At 49.6% G+C, this 20645-nt stretch overlaps 2 protein-coding genes across 4 annotated transcripts in view; one reads left to right on the forward strand and one right to left on the reverse strand.

Moving 5' to 3' along the window:
* DNAJC16 (DnaJ heat shock protein family (Hsp40) member C16) overlaps nucleotides 1–2597 on the reverse strand; it is a 32840-nt gene extending 30243 nt beyond the window's left edge. Inside the window, exons 1-2 of one of the 3 annotated variants that reach the window (XM_039842137.1) lie at nucleotides 2283–2597; nucleotides 249–433 (exon numbers count right to left, since the gene is read on the reverse strand). In XM_039842137.1, the coding sequence (XP_039698071.1) occupies nucleotides 249–415 (167 nt within the window). In that variant the 5' untranslated portion in view covers nucleotides 416–433; nucleotides 2283–2597. The other 2 variants (XM_039842138.1, XM_039842139.1) reach the window with 2 other exon arrangements.
* Nucleotides 2598–4104: 1507 nt separating this feature from the next.
* On the forward strand, nucleotides 4105–20603 carry CASP9 (caspase 9). Its single transcript, XM_039842148.1, has 9 exons — nucleotides 4105–4309; nucleotides 6936–7278; nucleotides 9134–9168; nucleotides 10111–10287; nucleotides 10717–10806; nucleotides 12004–12151; nucleotides 17888–18067; nucleotides 18680–18789; nucleotides 19820–20603. Exons 1-9 carry the CDS (start codon nucleotides 4178–4180, stop codon nucleotides 19910–19912), a joined length of 1308 nt encoding a protein of 435 aa, XP_039698082.1. The 5' UTR covers nucleotides 4105–4177; the 3' UTR covers nucleotides 19913–20603.
* Nucleotides 20604–20645: the final 42 nt, after the last annotated feature.

A 20645-nucleotide genomic window follows, 5' to 3' on the forward strand; every position in this document is an offset into this window, starting at 1 on the left:
TTAAATATGCTAACAGCATCTAGGGCAATTAAGGGGGTTTCATAGTAACTCGGGATTTGGGTTGAATCACCAAAAATTATAGGATAACATGAACATTAGTTCTCTCGAGTAAAATATTTTAGACAGATATATATTATATATTTGTTGAACACAGAAACAGAGACAAATAAAAGCTAATCATAATTTAGGCTTCATTTTCCTGCTAAAACTGCTTAGCTTATATTAAACTATTTCTTTATTTCACCTACCATTCCCGGGCGAGCTTCTTATAAGCCTTTTTAATATCAGCCTGACTGGCTGTTCGGCTGACCCCTAGGACTCTGTATGGGTCAAAATCCAACGCAGACAGAATTTGCAGGATCAGAACCAGAACTATCAAGAACTGCCAGGATATGCTCAACTTTTTCACTTCCATTTCTCTTCCTTCCCAGAGCTGAAATGATTGAAGAGGCAACAGTTTCAGTGGTAGAAACGTGGAGTGTCTTGCTTTTTAGGTAAAGGTATAAGATATGTAGATGAAAAACAAAACAAAAGATATTTTGCAGGAAAAGTGTCAAGCTGTTTGACCATACTTTAAAAATCAATAATCTCACTACTGTTTATATCACAAATAAGAACTATTATAGATGAAAAGATGAGCAATAAGAATAGCAACTGTCTAGAATCCTTGGATTAGAAAAGCTTTAGAAATGACTGAAAAATGAATGAGATAAATAATAAGCAAATGTGGAAAAACGTAGGAAAATCAAGGTGACATCTCCATTATACGATTTCACTTATGCTGACAATTTAAACTTAAAATACGACTTAAGAATACTTCGCTGAGTATATGCTACATAATTTCGTGAAAATCATAAGATTTACCATGTGCAAAACTACCAGATGAGATAGTTGTGATGTTCTTGGGAGTTAAATAAGAACAAATATAAAAGTGAGATATTCCTGTAAAACTGAGCGAGTATGATTTAATATGCCTCCATTCTATTTCTCACCATGCCCATTCCAACAAAAAAAATGACAAGCTGCTCTTTAATTTGATCATTGGCAATAGGGTCATTATAAACAGAGACCTCAGGAAATGCTCAACTTTTTCGGTGAATTTTGAGAAAAAGTGGTGAGAAAAAATTAAGTTTTCCACGTGAAGGGGAATTAATGGCACAGACTGAAGACCAGACATGATCTTCAAATACTAAACCTCCACCTTTGTAAGTGTAGAGACTGAATTCATTGCGGGTTTTAGAAATAATTCTGCCTAGTTAATGAAAAAGGCAGTGCTGTAATGCACAGACACACTTCAGAATTATGATCTTTGTGATATCAAAGTTTTTTCAGGGGCCATATTTACTTTGACTTCTTATAAATTACTACAGTTTTAAGGTTCAAGTGTCTATTGTGACACCTTAAGAGGGTGGGCAAAAGCTGTAACATTGGTGGGTTTCGACAGGTGGAAGTCTAGATGCTGCCTGGGAGTCCTCACAAAATTGACTAGCTTGATGGCCAATGTTTAAGATTGCATGACTGCTGAATAAAACCCTAAAACAAATCAGTTTTTTCTTTGTTAAGGCGACCTATAACCTATTCTATCTTACAAAACACCGACAGCGCGCTAAAAATTGGGAATGTGATGTAGCTACTGGTTAAGCACATGGGCTCTGAAATCAGGCTAAGATTGGGATTCATCCTCCACCACTTTATGACCTTGGGCAAGTTTCTTAAACTTGTTAAGCCTCAGTGACTTCATTAAAAAACAGGGGTGAATAATACCATCTTGAAAGGATCAACATGGGACTTAAATGTACGTAAAGGATTTACTGAACACAGGGTCAAGAGTCAATAAGTGGTACTTATTATTTTTTCTACCATGCAGTGCAATCACTGCCTGATTCAACTGTGTCAGTTGCCTCCAGTCAGAGGGCCCGAGTGGCAGGGGGCTGTGAAGTTCTTTTGCTGACAGCTTGAGGGTGCCGGCCTCAGGGCAGGAAACAACGTGCCCAACAGGTAGACTACAGCCCTCGGGCAATATCACCTAAACCAGGCAGCTGCTCCCAGAGACACGCTCGTGGCCTGAGCCCCGCCTCGAGCTCCCGCCGGAGGTCGCAACCCTCCAGGAGACGGTCGCCTCCTCTGCTGCCCTTCGAGAGCCCTGGGCCGGGCCCTGTGGGCTCCCGGTTCTCCCCAGGCCCAGCGGGGACCGAGAACAAGGAGGAACTGAAGGGAGATTCCTGAACCTGCCCGGTCCCGCCGCGTCCGCGGCTCCGCGCGTCACGCCGGGAAGGAGTTACCGGGAAAGGGCACCGGCCTAAATGACTGCAGCGTCCGAGATCCAGTTAGTCCGCCGGCTGGGAGCCTCCGGTCCACACTAGCGCTCGCCGGGGCCTGGGGAGGGGAAGGAGGAGGAGACAAGCCTGAAGGGAGTCACGTGATACTTAAAGGCCCGGCGCATCGCAGGCACGGACTGAACAGGTACAGAGCGTCTAGTCTTAGACTCTGTTTTGACCCTTGTCACCCGCCGTCTGCGCGTGGACCAGGCACGGTTGCCATAGGAACGAGGAGCGCACTTTGGCTGGATTAAAAGGGATGGTCGTGACCAAAGAGGTCAAAACGTGCCTCCTAGCGAGGCTAAGTCGCGATGCATGATGGGATGCCAAAGAGACCTCCCCGATCCAGGGAGGAGTTTCCAGTCCAACCTGGAGGTGGCCCTCGTCTAGCAACAGTTGCTAGGGTGGGGAAGCAATTGCCGGTCCCGGTTCTCTTTACTCCTATTCATAGAATTCTAGAGCGTCAGAGTTGGAAGGAGGCACCTTAGGGATCCTTTCCAGTCCAACTCCTTCATATGCTAATGGCGATACTGAGGCCCAGAGACTTGCCCAAGGCCTAGAACCCAGGATTCCTAAAAGCATTTACTAAAAAGCGAGCTCCACCCTAGAATGCCAGCCCTTGCCTATAGCAAGGGAAAGGGATGTGTGTGTGGTGGGTGGCCGGGGAGGGGGTGGTGGGAGAGGGAGAGGCACAGGTTTCTGAGGTAAGACAATGACTTTCATTGAGACAAAGAGGTTCTTTAGGGATATAGATAGATTTCATATAGCCTTGCCCTGTTTTTATTTATTGTTATCTCCTTTGCAGTTATCACTATCTAACATACTATATCTTTTATTTTGTTTATCATTTGTCTCCTCCCACTGGAATGTAACCTCCTAACGGCAGGGCTTTTTTGTCTGTTTCCCCCCGCCCCCCACCTCTATTCTTGGCGCTTGCACAGACCTTGGTACAGACAGGATCGCAATAAATACTGATGGAATAAATGAATGAATGGGACTGAGGTTTTGCTGCTCAAGAGAATATATTCTAAGGTGGACTCCAGGTTAAGAGTGTGGACTTTGAGTCAGGTTCGAGATTAAATCTTGCCTGCCTCTGCCAGTTACTACCTGTGTGATCTTGAACAGTCACTTCACTTCCTTGAGCCCCAGCGTCCATTTATGTAAAATAGGGGAAACTACTTCCCTGGTAGAATTGCAGTCAGGGATAAATAAGATGATGCAATGTAAAACGGCTAGCACAATGTCTGAGACTTAGCAGATGCTCAATAAACAGGATCAATTACTTTTCAAATGAGCCGTGTAAACAGAGAGTTCAGAGGACAAGATTTCTGTCAGTTTTTTTCTTCGTTGTGGGAGGTGCTAGGGTGGGAGAGGGAGAAGGGGAATGGAAAACCGTGTAGGTTGGGCTTGGTCGGACACGCCAGCTTGGAACAGTAAACGATGAGATCCGGGCATAGGGGCGGAAGACATGGTTTTGTTGTGGGCGGGGGGGTGGAGCTAGAGAGGAGCCATAACCCGGAGGGAGTTGAATGGGGCGGGGCAGACCGTGGCTCCCGACATGTCTGCCTCTCCTACTTGTAGAGCCCCTCCGAGTCTCTCTGTAAAAGCGAGTGGTCTTGAATTTTGGCCAGGGGGTCGCGTCAGTGACGCGAGGATGTGTCTGGGGCGGGGCGTTGGCGCGTGGGTGTGTCCCAGGGGCGGGGCAGGGTGCAGAGGCGGAGCCGAATGGGCCGGAGGTTGCCTGGTCTGGGAGTCGGACCCTGGGGGCGGGGGAGATACAGGGGCGGGGCGCTGTGGCAGGGGCCCGGAAGCGGACGGAGGCGGACGGAGGCGGCCGGGGTCCGGGCGGTCTTCCCGCCATGGACGAGGCTGACCGGCAACTTCTGCGGCGATTCCGGGTGCGGCTGGTCGGCGAGTTGCAGGTGGCATCTCTCTGGGACGCTCTACTGAACTACGAGCTCTTCACGCCCGACATGATCGAAGACATCCAGGTGCGCACTCGCCCATCCCGCGCCCCCCAATTCCCGCGCCGCATGCAGGCTTCTGTCACAGATGGGAACAGCGAAGCCGCGCTGAGAGGGTTGCTGGAGCTGCTACGTAACTTAAAGGCCGAGCTCCCACTTCCCTTGCCCCGTCTGTGCCAATTAGTACCCACCTCCTTTGGGGAACCATCGTGTGGGAACCCCGTTTTCCCACACGGCGGCGAGCCCACTGAATTGCGCGGCGGAACCAAACGATCCCAGACACCTCTTTGAGCGCTTGCTAAAGCCGTTCCGCGCCCTGCACCACCAGCGTGCACTGGTAGCTGCTGCAGCACTGCGCTTTTGCCGGCAAGGAGGCGTGTGTGTGTTTTCCTCCTCTAGCGTGGCGGTCCGTGGCACCCACTTAGGCGTCAGACAGCCTGGAACCCTGTCCTTGGGCAAGTCACTCACTTATCCTCTTTGAGTCAGTTTCCTGGGCTGCGAAATGGGGACAACAGTAGTAGTGTCCTGAGGGTTGAATGAGATAATGGATGTGAAACTGGAGTGTCAGGCACACTCAACCTATGGCAGTTGGCTGTGCCTTGGCCTCCTTGGCCAGTCCTTCATGTGTTGTTTATGTTTTGTAAAGCTTTTTTGGAGATGAATTTAATGGAGGGAATAATAAAGTCAAACATTGGAAGTTCTCTTTAAAAGCACTTTCATGTCTTTGTCTTATTTGACCCTAACCACAGGACTCTGAGGTAAGGTGGGTACAGGAGGTATTTCCTACCGCGAGGAGCAGTGGGTGTGCCTGGCTTCCTGGAGGTCCCTGGCTGGTGCCCGGTGGTCTGCTTGCAGGCCAAGTGTTCAGTTTCTCCATCACCCAGCAGCTCGGCTTGACCCAGTGAGGAAATCTTTAATAGGTCAAGTGTCATATGGAAAATTACCAGTGAATAATAATATTAAAGGAAGCCTTGTGAGCACCTGCTGTGTGGCCTATATTCAAGAGTGGAAATGGCATGAGGCCATTTCCTTGCCTTCAGGTACATTCACAAAGGTCACTAACTCCGATGCCCATGGAGGCCCAATGTGTGGGCACTACGGTAGGCAGCCTCTGTGCTGCTCCCCAGCTCCAGCTGGGTATGGTCCAGTGTTGCCAGATCTTTCATGTTTTTAAAGAGAAACTGGAATTCTCGCTGTCAAATTCCCTGATTTTAAATGTTAACAATTCAGAATTTTAAAAGGATGCTGTGTGAAAGACAGGCCTCCATTTCCCCATACCTGGTGTGGCTGATGAACACACAGGCTTTGGAGCCGCATGGATGTCAGCCCAGATTCTGGCTTCGTTATATATTAGCAAGTTGCAACGCCTTTCTGTGACTCAGTTTCCCTCTCTACAGATTGGATAATTATAATTTACGGTTGTTGAGGGGACTAAACGAAATCATGCATTTAACAAGTGTCTTTGTGAGTGTTCAGTAACTCTTGAGAGAAATCAAGCAACACAATCTACTTGCAGAGAAGTAGGCATATAGCTCAGTGTTTTGTGGCTGAGAATTATCTTCTCAGTGACACTATAGGTGTGCGCTGTTCTAATATAGTAGCCATTAGCTGCGTGGCTATTTAAATGTAAATCTGAACTATTAAAATTAAACAAACTAAAAAATTCCATTCCCCAGTCATAGCACCCAAGTGCTCATTAGCTGCATGTGGCTGATTGGGCAGCCATATTGGACACTGCAGATAAAGAACATCGCCATCATCTCGGAAAGTTCCCTTGGACAGTGCTGCTGCAAGACATTTGAGGATAGGGTGGTGTCTTATTCTTGTGCATCCTGAGGAACTTGCCCAATGTTGGGTCTCAAAGGACAGCCAGCAGATAACCAGCATCTTCTTAGTGCTCCTGCCCTGCTCCCTGTCTCAGTGACTGGCGCCACCCATCCCCACACCTGTCAACCTTGACCATTTCTCCATCTTCACAGTCCACCCAGTCAATGGCCGTGCTGTCTATTCTCTCTGCTTGTTTCTCTGGTCTGTCCTCTCACTTGTCTTTATTCTAGCTGTATCGATTTTGCTGCCAAGTGAGCTGTGGCTCACTTTTATTGTCCACCCTGCCCTCAGGATGATTTTTCTAAAAGGCAGATCTGACTCTGTCACCCCACTTCTTAAAACTCTTCAGTGCTTCTCACAGCTCTCTTGGCATGACCACACCAATGCCCCCTGCCTCACTACTGTTCCCTACCCCCACTAAATTCACTATTCACTTACTGATGTTTCCTGGGGCCTCAGCCAAGATCCTTTCCTGGAATCCTCTCTGACCCCCCAGGGCTGAGTTGGGTGTCCCCGTACCTTCCCAGTCCCCTGTGGCACACCTCTCCTTGCTGTGTTGTTGTCGATTTCTCTGTTTGCATCCCCCACCCATCGATCGCTTCCTAAGGACCGAGATTATTTGCTGCTGCATTTTCAGCACGTAGCACAGCACAGGGCACATAGTAAATGCCTCCAAAATACCAAATTAATAGATCAACAAAGGCAATCTCAATTTTTGCCCATGTCCCTGATTGTTTAGATTGATGCCGTGTAGGAAGTGGGGGGATAAGGTGAGAGTCCCAGAAAGTGTGTGTGTAATTAGTGCCCTGTCGTTCTTTCCAAACAGCGAGCGGGCTCTGGGTCTCGTCGCGATCAGGCCAGGCAGCTGATCACAGATCTGGAGACTCGAGGGAGTCAGGCCCTTCCTTTGTTCATCTCCTGCTTGGAGGACACGGGCCAGAACAGCCTGGCTTCATTGCTGAGAAAGAACAGCCAAGCAGCAAAGCGGAATCCGGAGGCCATCAGACCCCTGGACCTCATGCCTGTGGTGGTTAGACCAGTGAGCGGCAAACCAGAGGAGCTGAGCATGGTAAAGCAAGATCCATCGAAACTGACCCCGGGGCCAGAGGGTCTCAGACCAGAGGCGCCCAGACCAGTGGACATCAGTTCCGGAAGATTCAGTGATGTCCGTGAGTACCGAGAGCGTGGTTGGTGGGTGGGCGTAATGAGCATTCATGGAGGAGTGACCGTTGGTACAGCTGGGAAGGCAGAGATTCAGAATTTAATTTTGATCTTGTCTTTCTGAGTACTTATGGGTGGAATATTCTGGTAGGTCTTCAGTTTTGGCAGCCCTTTCTCTGAAAAGCATGTGTTCTCTTCTGAATGAGTAATTTGGAATGACTTGTCTTCTACCTCACATTCTTTCTCCTGTTTGATCAAGTCTGATATGCTCTTCTGCTGAATTTTTCATTTTCTTCATTGTGTTTTTCAGCTCTAGAATTTCTGTTTGGTTCTTTTTTGGTGATTTCTGTCTCTGTCAAATGTCTCGTTTTGTTTGTGTACTGTTTTCCCAATTTCCTTGAATTGTCTTTTTTTTTTTTTTGTAGCTAACTGAGCTGCTTTTAAACAATGATTTTGAATTTTTTATTGGGCAAATCTCAGATTTCCATTTCTTTGGGGTTAATTACTGGAAAATTATTGTGTTCCTTTGGTGGTGTTGTGTTTTCTTGATTTTTCACGCTCCTCGAAGTCTTGCGTTTCTGTGTCTGTGTTTGAAGAAGCATCACTTCCTCCAATCTTTACTGACTGGCCTCTTCAATGCATCCAATCTTGGATTTATTTTATTTTATTTTTGCATCAGCGATGTGCTAGAATTTCTCCACTGGACTCGTGGACTTCCACAAAGGCACGCTTGTCTGTGGGTGATTGTCAGAATTGGTGTTCTCTGTGAGAGAAGGCAGTAGAAAATTCTTGTTCTGTCATTTCGATGGGGTCACTCTCACTTCGTCAATCTTTATTGCTAATTTGGGAAATGAATAAGTTCCTCAGTAGTGGATGATGGTTATATTTTTGGGGTGCATTGGATGTTTGAAATGAGCAATAATTTCAGAATTAAGTCTGTGGACTAATAGAAGTCCTCAGGCTAGGTAAAACCATTTATTTTTTTTACAAATGGGATGTGAATGGTTTTCCAGCATGACTTTTAAATTCGCAAGAGAATAGTTCTCAACAAAGGGTTCAGGCCTGCTCTGAGCAATGAATGTCATCATCATTGGATCATGAGGGTAGGCTCCAATGTGACATGGAGGTAGTCACTATGTTCTTTTAGCTTAAAAGGAAAAAAATGTCCCACAACCTTATAGGCTGGTGGCTAGTTGACTTCTAGCTAGTTGAAATGAAAATTCTTTTAACATTAAAGGAAAAAATGACCATTTTACTGATTTATTTATTTTGCAAACATTTCATGGGGACCCACTCTGTGCTGGGCCCTACGGGTTTGACAAATGGGAGCATCTACTTTCCTGGAGCTTCTCTTACACCCTTCTGTTCTAGAATTTCACGTAAATGGAATCGTGCTGTGTATACTTTTCTGGCTTTCTTTACTCAGCGTCGTGTTTTTGAGGTTATCCATGGTGTTGCGTGTATTGGTAGCTCATTTCTTTTTCGGCTGTGTGGTGTTCCCTTATGTGGGTGTATCACAATGTGTTTATCCATCGACTTGTTGACAGACGCTTGTGTTGTTTCTGGTTCTGGGTGTTATGAATAAGGCTTCAGCGAACATTGGTGGCCAAGTGTTTTTGTGTCCATTGCACTCATTTCTCTTGGGTGAACACCTGGGAGCGGAATTGCTGGTCAGAGGGCAGGTGTGCATTTAATTATTAGAAACAGTTCTCCAAGGGGGTTGTGCCCTTTGACTCCTCCCAGCAGTGTCTGAGGGTTCCTGAGTTCCCAGCCCTGCGTTTCTGTGAGGGCTGTCCTCACAGAGTCCCTTGCCGCTCCCCCGTTGGCCCCTGACCTTTGTGTTTTCCCTCTTTCTCTCTCCAGGTACTCAGGAGGGACTGAGGGGAAACGCCGATTTGGTAAGTCTTGGTATGATTTGGGGCCAGTTGCGTTGGTTTGGGCCCTTCCGCTCTCCACTCCCCAGGACCTTCCCTGCAGCTGTGTCGGGAGCCCAGGGAACCCAGCCCAGCTGGAGAGAGGGTCCCAGTCCCATGCCCCCTTCAGCTCCCTGACCCCGGCACAGCTCTTCCTGGAGTACAGTGTCCAGCTCTGCTCTTTCCTCATCTGTGAAGTCAGGGGATCAGACCTCATGAGCGGTGGCATCGGAATCAGCTGTGTGACACCCACCCCAGACCAAGTCATTCTCTCATTCACAGTATTTACTGTGTGACTCCTATGTGCCAGCCCTGGGCTCCATGCTGGGAGCCCTGAGAACAGACCACTTGTGTTTCTAGTCCTCGTGGAGCCATCAGCCTAGCGGGGGCTGCTTACACAAAGAAATGTATAAATATAAATAGTGTTAAGTATCGTAAACAAAAAAACCAGGCTGATGTGAGAGAGAATTACAAGGGAAACACTGAGCCTGGGGGGGAAGCAGCGTCAGCGCTCTGAAGATGGGCCTGAGCTGCGTCTGCCAACAGAGCCACCCACTTGATGCTCAGGTGCTCCCCCGGACTGGATGGCCTTTAAGGTTCCTTGGGGTGAATGTCTCCGGGTGCTGGATTTCTAAGCTAGCAGTTCCCATCCCTGAATACCGTGATGGGAGCTAATCTCCTCCCCCAGGGTTAGCTGTTCGGTTGTCACACAGCTCATGCTTACCCCGGTCTGGTTTGCAGTCTTTGCTTCTGCCCTGAAGTGCTGGGTGTAGACCCTGCTGATCCTTCCGAGGGGGTGGGGGGCAGACCCCTTTAATTTCTCATCGCTCCAGACTGTCAACCGCATGAATAAAAACCAGGGGGTCACCTTCCCTCTTGAGGTGTGCAGTGAGACCCCGGATTATGCCGGTCCCTGTGCTTGGGCAGGTATACGTCCTGAACGCAGACCCCTGTGGCCACTGCCTCATTATCAACAACGTGCACTTCTGCCTCAAGTCGGGGCTCAGCACCCGCCCCGGCTCCAACGTCGACTGTGAGAAGTTGCAGCGACGCTTCCGCTCGTTACATTTCATGGTGGAGGTGAAGTGCGACCTGACTGGCAAGGTATGGTCACTGTCCGCGGGGCTGGGGGAGGGGTGGGACTTTGTCCTACGAGAGACCCCGAAAGCAAGTGGACTCTCTAAGACGAGCTCTTAGGTCTGTAGGACCGTGAGAGGCAGTACTGTTCAGTGGTTACCAGTGTAAGCTTCAGGCTCAGAAAGACTGGCTCTCCAGCCACCTGCCGTGTGACTCCTGAGCCTTACTTTTCTTGTCTAGACAGCAAGAACAGTGCTCACCTCCTGGGGTTGCCGTGAGGTTAGATGAACAGTGCCCAAGCACAGCACCTGTTCCTCAAGAATGGTGGTTATTGAGACCGTTAGACTGTCATGCTTCAGTGTTGGCCCTGGGAGTAGGGGAGGTGCGCCCAGGGATGGGGACCCGTGGGGACCCGATCCGCCAGCGTTCTGGCTCACCTGCAGCCTTCTCTTGTAGCAAATAGTCCAGGCTTTGGTGGAGCTGGCACAGCGGGACCACGGCGCACTGGACTGCTGTGTGGTGGTCATCCTCTCTCACGGCTGCCAGGTAGGAGGCCTGAGCTCCTTGGGTAGGTGTCTAGGAAAGGCTGCACTGAAGGCTGTGTGGGAGCCCCACCCATCCTGTGTCCGGGACACCCTCAGCTTTATGGGAAGAGCCGTGCAGCCTGTCCAACTCCTGTTGTTTTTTTTGGGTACCATCTGGTCCTCTGAGGATTTGGATGCTCCCCCTGGGTAGGGGGCGGGGGTGTTCCTGGGAGAAGCATCTGGGAGAGGCAAGGAGCAGACAAGCTCTGCTCACAGAGCTTCTACCCCCGGATTTTGTTCAGAGCTAGCACAGCCCATAAGAACTCCTAGCTCCTGCCTCCGTCCAGCTGGGCATGGTGCCGGCCCTTGCTGCTGGCTGGCAGTCAGGACACTGGCATCCACTCTGGGCTCAGCCACGAATGTGCCGGCTCATTGTGGCCAAGCTCCTTCCCCTTCCTGGTCCTCAGTTTCCTCATCTTTTAAGTTGGGGGTTGGACAGATTAAAGATTACAAGCTGGGGGCCTGTATAACCCCCTGGGTTATACAGTGTTTGAAAAAACGGCAGCTTTCACAAAAAAATTAGGGTTTTCATCTTCTCTTGAAAACCACAAAGGTCCGTCCTTACCAGGCCAGCATCCTCACAGGGCATGCTGTGTGGCCTGTAGCTGGGCAGGTCTTTCCCTTCATGGTATGGCCCTGGGACCAGCAGCATGGGCATCTCCTGGCAGCTCGTGAGAACGCAAGCTCTCAGGCCCCACTCCAGACCTCTTCATTCAGAGCCTATGCTTTAACAGGGTCCCGTACACACAGAGTTCGAGAAGAATTGATCTCGAACAGTGGTTCTCCACATTTAGCTGCATCAGAGGCACCCGAAGGACCTGCTTGCTGGTCTTCACTCTGGGTGGGGTCCAAGAATTCGCATGTCTTACAAGTCCCAGGTGATGCTGATGTTCTTGGTCCAGGGACCACACTTTGAGAGCCACTGATCTAGAAGAAGCTGGCTGGCACTCTCTAGTTAGGCTGTCTTGGCCCCTGTAGGTACGTGAGTTTGAGACCCTGGAATGGAAGCTGATTGGGCCCATCCAGAACCAACCTGCTCTGTCTAAATCCACCTCATGCCCTGGCTGGGACCTTCTAGATGCTTGGCCCCCACAAAGCCTTAGAACAGAGATTCTCACCCGACCCCTTGGTTTTGTAACCAGGATTCTTGGTCTTCTAGGCCAGCCACCTCCAGTTCCCGGGGGCTGTTTACGGCACAGATGGGTTTCTTGTGTCCATCGAGAAAATTGTGAACATCTTCAATGGAACCGGCTGCCCCAGCTTGGGAGGGAAGCCCAAGCTCTTTTTCATCCAGGCCTGTGGTGGAGGTAAGCAGGTCCTCAGCCCCTCTGCAGATGAATTTAGTGGGGAAGGAGCTGCTTGCGTCTCCATCCAGCCCCTCACGATGTCCAAGGGGTCTCTCCAGGCAGGCAGAGGGTCCCAAACATGGCCACTGTTGTTTGAATGGCAGCACCTGCATCCGGCTAGAGAGCTCTCAGCCTTGTCCAGCCGTTAGAGGTGAGCGTCTTCATCTCACATTGCATTAGCATCAGAGGCTCATGCAACTTTGGCAACTTCAACTCAAGAGACTTGACAAAAATAAAGTGGAGGAGGGAAAAAAAACTCATTTTCCTTATCATCACCTCCTGACCCTCCATCAACTGGACCCCCTTTCCACTACCTGAGAGAAAGGGAGGCCCACTTTCTGGGAAAGTTAGTTAGCTGGTCTTCCGGCCTGGTGCCCACCCCCATATCCTTCCTCAGCAGCATGGATGATCTTTGTGGTGTGTTTGGACGCCTCAGTGGGACCTATGTGGCCCTTGGTGATCTGGCCCTGGTCGCCTCACCTACCCCAGCGTGGCACGCTGTGCCCGCCCCAGCACCGCTCAGCTTCCCCAGGATGTCACAGGCTCCTTGGCCTTTCCATGTGCTATTCCTCTGCCTTGTCTCCTGGCCAGCTCTTAATCATCCATCCTCTGATCACAACTTATTGTCACCTCCTCCAGGAAGTCTTCCCTAAACACCCACTCTTACTCGAACTGCCAGGATTAGCTGGCCCTTGTGTTCCTGCAGGCCCGTTCTTCCCCGTCACAGCACCTTCTCCTTGCGTTGAAATTGCCATATTCCCTAGTCAGCTCTCCAAGGACAGGGCTAGGCCTGTCTGACCTACAGCCAGGTCCTCGTCCTGGCACAAAGCTCACAATATGGTTGGTTGTATCTTATGTGAATTCTAATTATTTGAATTTGAATATGAAATAGAACCATATAAAAATATCTGTGAGCGAAATTTGAAATAATGTCGATTCCTTCCACTAAAAAACAAACCAAAACAACTCACTGGGAGCAGCAAGATTCCAAAGTTGGAATCAGCTGCCTTTGGAGTTCCTGGCCCTGCCTGGCTCCCCCCAGGCCACGTGACCTTGTGTTTAACGCTGTCGCCACATGAGGGCGGCATGTCAGCTGAGAACAGAAATAACCAAATGTCCCTGTCTCTGTCAGTGTCTGGGGGAGTATCCTGTTGTTTACAGGCATCAGGTCGTCTGCCCTAGATTTTGGTGACTTTTATGTTGCTGTTTTAAAGTTCACTGTTGTTACAATTTAAAAATCCTCTAACTGCCCCTTCGTAAAGAGATAGTGCAGGCACCAGGGCAGAAAAATGTACCTCAGCGACAGTGACTTCAGTGTGGAATGTCAGCGAACAAGTAGCATGATACAAGGTGACACAGTGTGACGATGCTCTTGGCCAAAGCTGAGCAGCCCCTGTTGGGCCGAGCTGTTACTTTTGGGTGACCCCTCTTCAGAGTTTGAGAGATCATGCTGGAAAGGCAGAGGAAGAACAGTATGCTGCAGTGGTTGTGGATTTTGTGTGCCGAGCGAACAGCTCCTCTTCCCACTGTATGTTTATTCTTATGGGGAAGTTGGTCTTGCCTCACAGGGAGCTTTGAATTATCGATGCACTTTAAGAACAAAGCCATGTGTAAAAGGCATATAGTGCGGCCTTCGCATCAGATTTGTAGAAAGGATGACACATGAATGGAGACGCAGCTAGCATCCCCCGTCTGACCCACTCTTTCTCTTTTCCTCCATATTTCTCTCTCGGATCCCATTGTCTCTGCTCCGTTTTTTCACAGGCAGCCCCTCTGCCCATCCCTGTCTCCTTAGGCCATTCTTAAGTCATCCCCCCCTGAAGCGCCCCCTCCCCCTGCTGCACCTGGCTGCCCAGGCAGACCCAGCAGCAGCCCCTGCTCCCATCTCAGATCCCCTGCCCTGCGCCACCTCAAGTCATCCCCAGACACGTGGGGCAGATTCCAGAATCTCGACCAAGGAAACAACCAGAAGTAGCGACTTGAGTAAGCTGTAGAATAGTCCAGCTTCCATAGATCTAGGAAGCCCCCTCTGCAGGCTTGGGGCCCTCCATGGAGCACCTCAGGGGGCTGAGAGGCAAGAAGATTGAAGGCAGAATCCTGGGCTGTGAGAACAGACAGATTACCAGGTTTCTGAGCTTCAGCTCTGGAGCGAGAGGTCAGTGGGTGTTGGGGTTATTATTATGGGGTTGCCACAACTGTCTCTGTCTTGTCTTGGTCCCCTGGGTGAACTGTGACCTCCCTCCCTCCCACCTTGCTGTTTCCCACCGTGTGTCTGGCCACACAGACTGCCTGCTCTCCTGCCCACGGGCCTGCCCACTGCGTGCCATGTCTGTCACCAAGACTGTTCTCTCTTTTCACATGGGAGCCTGCAGGGGCCTCCGTCCCTTGCTCCAGAAACACTTCCCTGAGGACCCTCTGGGCCCCTCTGCCCTCTGCCTGCTTTTACTGAGTGGCTCTTTTTACCCTGCAGTGAACTCTGCCTCCTGCCAGGGAAGTCACCTCGGGAGACCTCCTTTGGCATTGCCACCCAGTGGCTCTGCGGTTGAGCTGTGTGTGGCTCCCGTCCTGCCCTGACCCCTCTGTTTTCCAGGCCTTCCCCTGTCTTTGGGGGTGGGTGGTTAGATTTTAAAACTGAAAAGACAGAAAATATGACAATTTAAAATCATGCAGAATCCTGACCCAGCCATCTCGTTTCTGCCTCTTAACTTTGGCGCTTGGCCCCTGGGCTCAGTGTGCTTTGCTCACCTAACCTTGTCCCTTACACATTTCCCACGTGCCCACAGTCTTCATCATCGCTGGTGGCTTTCTAATCTTCCATGTCAGTGATATGTAATCACTTACCAAACCATTTCCCTAATGTCGGCCATTTAGATGATATTCAATTTTTGACTCATACAACCACAGATGTCTTTATATAGAGGGCTTTTGGCTCCACTTGAATTATTTCCTCAAGAAATTTCTGGATCAGGGGCTGTAAACATCTCCATGGATCCCTTGTGACTTGATGCCTTCTTTGATTCTCAGAGAAGATTTGCAATAGCTTCAGAAGTGCAAATGATATAGAACAAAACAGAGGAAATGCCAGGAAGAATAAGTTTGGAATCTCGACATGCATCCTGTGAGGTCCCACATGCATAGAGAGGCGGCCTGCAGATTTGGCTTGCGCTTTCCAGCAGCAGAGGCGAGACAGGAGGATGAGGTAGAATCACTCATGGGATCAGTTACCAAGGGACGAGTCTCCTTTATGAGGACCCCAAGCAGGGTTCTTTTCCTGGTCAGTGTCGCAAAGCCAGTGTCGAGACCAGGACCAAAAGTGAGCGTTAACAGTGCAAGCTTTTATTCTATGGCCAGAGAATGGGAGGGAGCACAGCTTTCAGATCAACTTCCGGCCCCTTTGCGGTTGAAGGGTACTGAAATAGGATAGTAGGAATGAAGGGGAGGTTTAGGGAGACAGGTGGGAGGAGTAGTCAGGGATCTTTTGGAGTGGGGAGGGGTGAGAGCTTTCCCGGGATCAGTGTCCACTCTCTTTTTGTTTGTTTATGGTCTCTTCTGGCTGTTGTCCCTGTCCTTGTCAGCCATCCTGGCTCTGGTCGGTGGGATATGTAGCACGGAGATTACGTTGTAATGAGCTTTAAAATCTTTTGGACGTCATGTAGATAGTCACCTTGGTTTTGACTGGTTTCAGCCAGTCTTGACAAGTTAACTGCTGACCAGAGATAGAGTTAGAGCTGGGGAGGGATTCAGACAGGCCAAGCTAAGAATGGCGAGTTTTCTCCCCTTACTTGTCTTAAAATGGGCACTTTATAATATAGTGAACAGTTTCCTCAACTTTATTCCTACCCGCACGCAAAAAAGATGAGTTTCATATAGTTTTTAAAAAATTATTTTTATCTGTCTCAATGCAGGTTTTTGTTTTTGTTTTTTCTAGTTTGGACATTTACTCCCTAGGCAGAGGACCCCATCTTCTAACTTTGTATCTTCCCTCAATGCCGGTGTTGGTGCTTTGTACCCCAGGGGTGCTCCATGTGTGTATGTGTCTGCCATCTGTGTCATAAGCCATGATTTTAAAGAAGGCTTCATAATAACCCGAGGAAAATCCTCGTGATGTTGCAATTGGGGAATAAAGCATGCTTAGTTGAACCTGTGAATAACCAGGTGAAAACAAATCCACAAACGACTGGAAGGAGATGCAGCCAACTGTCAGCCGTTGTGGTCTTTGGGCGCTGCCAAGATGGCTGGGCTTCGTTTTGTTTTGACTCATTATGTTGAGATTTAATGTGTGGCGGGGAAGAGGCCATAAATGCGGTTAGAGAAAGCAGCCAGTTACCAAGTGTAAACTGACGAGATCAAGAGTGATTCAACACACGCAAAAGTCAGACTCAGATGTCCTTTAAAGATGAAAAGTGCAAGTCCTCTGCCATCCCTGCTCTCAGTCTCGTTCCTCAGAAGTAGCCACTGGTGTGTTTCCTTCCAGATTTTCTCTCTCTCTCTCTCTTATCTATCCATCCATCCATCCATCCATCCATCCATCATATATACCAAACGGGTCATACTTTACATATTATTCTGTGACCATTTTTGGTAATTTAAAACCATTGTGGTACAATACACATAAAATTGGCCATCTTATCCATTTTTAAGTGTATAGCTCAGCGACATTAAGCACATTCATGCTGTCGTGCAGCCACCACTATCCTCCATCTCCAGAACCTTCTCATTTTGCAAAACAAACTGTCCCCGGTTAAACACTAACTCCCCTCCCCGCTCCCCAGCCCCTAGAAACCACTATTCTGTTTTCTGTTTCTGTGAACTGGACCGCTCTAGGAACCTCACAGAAGTAGAATATTTTACTTAGCATATGTCGCTCAAGGTTCATCCATGTCGTGACATGTATCAGGATTTCCGTCCTTTCCAAGGCTGAATAATGTGACTTGTTCTTTAATGACATAAAATTTGCCATTTAATCCATTTTCAAATGTCCACTTCAGTGGCATTAACATTCACAGTGTCGTGCAACCATCACCACTGCCTAATTCCAGAACCCCTTCGTCACCCCAAAAAGCAGCTCCGAACCCAGTGGCAGTCACTCTCCATTCCCGCCTCCTCCCAGACCCTGGTAACAACTAATCCGCTTTCTCTTCTATGGATTTGCGTCTTCCGGATATGTCTTATGAATGGAGTCGTATTATGAGGTCTTCGATGTTTGGCCTCTTTCACTTAGCATGCTGCCAGGGTTCATCCACACGTGTTATGTATCAGTACTTTGTTCCTTGTTGAGCCTGATAATATCCCATTGGGTGTCTGCACCACATTTTGTTTATGTGTCACTTGTTGACGGACACTTGGGTTATTTCCACCTTTTGCCTATTGTGGATAATTTTGCTGTGAACATTTGTGTACAAGTTTTTGTTTGGACCCCTGTTTTTAGCTCTTTTGGGTATATGCCTGGTAACTTTTTATAACCGGTTTTTAAATTCCTGCATCCTCTTCCCTCCTCAAATTTTACTTAATGAATGTGTCAAATTTTGGTTGTAGAAAAAAGTAAAGCTTCTATTTCAGTTTCCTACTCATGTTTGCCCAGCAAGGGAGCCCTGGCTCCAGAGGGAATCAGGTGATGTTGGGGACAGGCTGCGTGGAGCAAGGAGCTCTGGTCTGTGTGTCTCAGTGACAAGTGGTGTCTGTTTCTGCTTCCTGCAGAGCAGAAAGACTGTGGGTTTGCGGTGGTCTCCACTTCCCCTGAGGACAGGGCCCCCGGCAGCAACCCTGAGCCAGACGCTGTGCCATTCCAGGACCGTTCAGGCAGCTGTGACCAGCCAGATGCTGTGTCTAATTTGCCCACACCAAGTGACATCTTTGTGTCCTACTCCACCTTCCCAGGTGAGTGCGTCGGCCAGCAGGTCCCCCGCTCCCATCTGCCCTAGAAGCCACTGTGTGTGAAGGAAAATACCCGGGTGTGAGTCTTGGTTCTGCCTCTTGACGCCTGTGTGACCCTGACCACGTCGCTTCACCTCTCTGAGCCTCAGCCCAGGGTGAGGCAGGCGAGGTGCCTAGGGTGCAGAATTTGAGGAGGCACACACCCTTGGGTCCGTGCGCCTCACCTTTATCCTGCCCTTACCTCAGTTTTTCTCAACTTTAAAACAAGAATAATAATCAGGCCTCAGGGGTTGACATGGGGATTCACAAGGTGGCTGGCACATCACCAAGCACAGTGCTTGCTACAGAGCTGGTGTGACAGGTGTTAGTCTCCATCCTTTCTTGTCCCTCAGGGGAGTCTCTTGACTTCTCCAAGCCTTGGTTTGCTTGTTGGGAGAACGGGAATCATAACCAGTGTCACGAGGTGCTGGTGAGGATGAAATGGGATCATGAATGGGACAGAGTGCAGAGATGTGGGCTGCTCCTGCCGGAGGTGTACTGTTCAGAGGTGGCCCCTGCCCGCATGCGTGGGGAGGGGCGGCTCTCCAGCAAAGTTCAGCCTTTCTCCTTCCGAAGGCTTTGTCTCGTGGAGGGACCCCAAAAGTGGCTCCTGGTACATCGAGACCCTGGACAACATCTTTGAGCAATGGGCTCACTCTGAAGACCTGCATAGCCTCCTGCTGAGGGTGAGTGTTGCCAGAAGGACAGGGGAGGCTGCTGGGGAGGGGCAGCGTGTCCTCCGCCAGGCGGGGTGGTGGGGGGAGCAGGTAGACCAAAGGTAAAAGGTGGTGAAACCCCGTCCGCTTCTGCCCCTTGGCTTGCCGTGAGAGTCAGTGCTTTTGCTTCTCTTAATGTGAGATGTTACTGCCTGTGGTGACATTTGCCCCTTATTCCAAGGGCTGCCTTGCCCTGCTGCTCTGAGGAGCCCAGGTGACACCTCCCACTCCCCACACTGACCCGGGTTGGATGGCTCAATGGACAGGGCATGGCATCCCTGAAGGCAGGTCGTGGGGCTCTCCCCACACCCTTTGCCCCACTGTGTGGTCAACTACTCTTGACCCTCAAGAGTCATGAATCCTCTTTATTATGTCCCCTTCTCGGGAGGCCCCAGAGAGGGAACAGGGAGGATGGCCTACTAGGGCCCCGGCCTCACCGAGTGAAGTCTGACTCAGAGCAGCGGCTTCCTCCGAGGGTCCCAGAGCACACGCAGGCCCCCACTGCTCTGCCCAGGTATTTTGTGCCACGAGAAGGGGCTGCAAGGGCTGGGGCCACTCCTCCTGAGGAGGGTCTGGTTCTGTGCGTTGTTGAGTGGAGCAGAGAAGCAAAGCCAAGTGCAGGGCCGCCGTGTCCCATGGCCCTGGGCAGGTGAACCGCAGAGTTGGCCTGGGCCCCGCACGGCGGGGCTGGGGTCCGTCAGGGCGCCCAGCTCCTCGCCCCAGCGCTGCTTTCAGCTTTTCTTCAAGCAGACCTTTCTATCTGATGTAAACTTTGTGAATTTTTGAATTTTGAAAGTTTGAATTCTGAGTTTTCAAAACTTACAGCTGAGATGTTTGTTCTTCAAACTCCCCACCCCACCCCAGAAAGCTGCAGTTAGAGAGTTTAAAAATGCTTTTTCAGGGAACATTCCTCCTAGCCCCTCCTCTATTCTAAAAATCGAAGGTATTCTTACTTCCATGGAGAGAATTCACAGACCTCCCTATGGTCATGTTTTCACAGGTCGCTAATGCTGTCTCGCAAAAAGGGATTTACAAACAGATTCCTGGCTGTTTCAACTTTCTCCGGAAAAAACTGTTTTTTAAAACTTCATGAAGCCAGAGCCCCTCACCCTGCCTCACCTTTCACCCCCAAACCTTCCTGCTCCAGGCCTGGCGGGGGAGGCCTGGGCTTTCCTTCATCTGCGGCCGTCACACATTGAAGATTTCATAACCCGTCGAGGGCCTGCTCTTTCCCCACTGGCGGCAGACAGGGGCTTAGTGGCTCCCAAATCGGAGACAAATGACCACCGAGGGAGGAAGAGGAGCAGAAGCATGCCGTGGACAGACTCGTGGCTCTTTACCAGTGGCTGGTTCCCTGGCTAACGTCCGTGGTCTGTGACCTTTGCATTTTTTCTAGAGCAGGGCTTTTCAGCCTCGGCACCATTGACATTTGGGGCCAGGTAGTCAGTCCTTTGCTGTGGGAGTTGTGCTGTGCATTGTAGGATGTTTAGCAGCATCCCTGGGTTCTACCCACTAGATGCCAGGGGCACCTCTCCCCGAATAGTGACAACCAGAAATGTTTTTGGTGATTGCCAAATGTCCCCTGGTGGGCCTCCACTTGAGAACCACTGAACTCTGGGAATTTTTTAGCTGTAAACAAACCAGCATCTCTCTTAGGTCAGCAAGTTTAGAGCTACTGGAGTCTGAACGGCTGGAATCTGAGAATCTCGAATGAAGTCTTAAAAATTATTAATTTTTCTGTATTGCAGTATTCTTAAAAAAAATAAATCTTATGTTAATATGGACTCTCGTTTGCCTGTTCTCCCTGTCCCCCAGCCCCCATTTTG

The sequence above is a fragment of the Pteropus medius genome, unplaced genomic scaffold (genome assembly GCF_902729225.1).
Source record: "Pteropus medius unplaced genomic scaffold, Ma_sr-lr_union100, whole genome shotgun sequence".
NCBI lineage: Eukaryota > Metazoa > Chordata > Mammalia > Chiroptera > Pteropodidae > Pteropus > Pteropus medius.

Coding starts and splice junctions, on each gene's coding strand:
- CASP9 (XM_039842148.1), top strand. CDS start 4,178: ATGGACGAGGCTGACCGGCAACTTCTGCGGCGATTCCGGGTGCGGCTG. Junction 18,068..18,679: donor GTCCTACTCCACCTTCCCAG/GTGAGTGCGTCG, acceptor CTCCTTCCGAAG/GCTTTGTCTCGTGGAGGGAC. Junction 18,790..19,819: donor TGCATAGCCTCCTGCTGAGG/GTGAGTGTTGCC, acceptor ATGTTTTCACAG/GTCGCTAATGCTGTCTCGCA.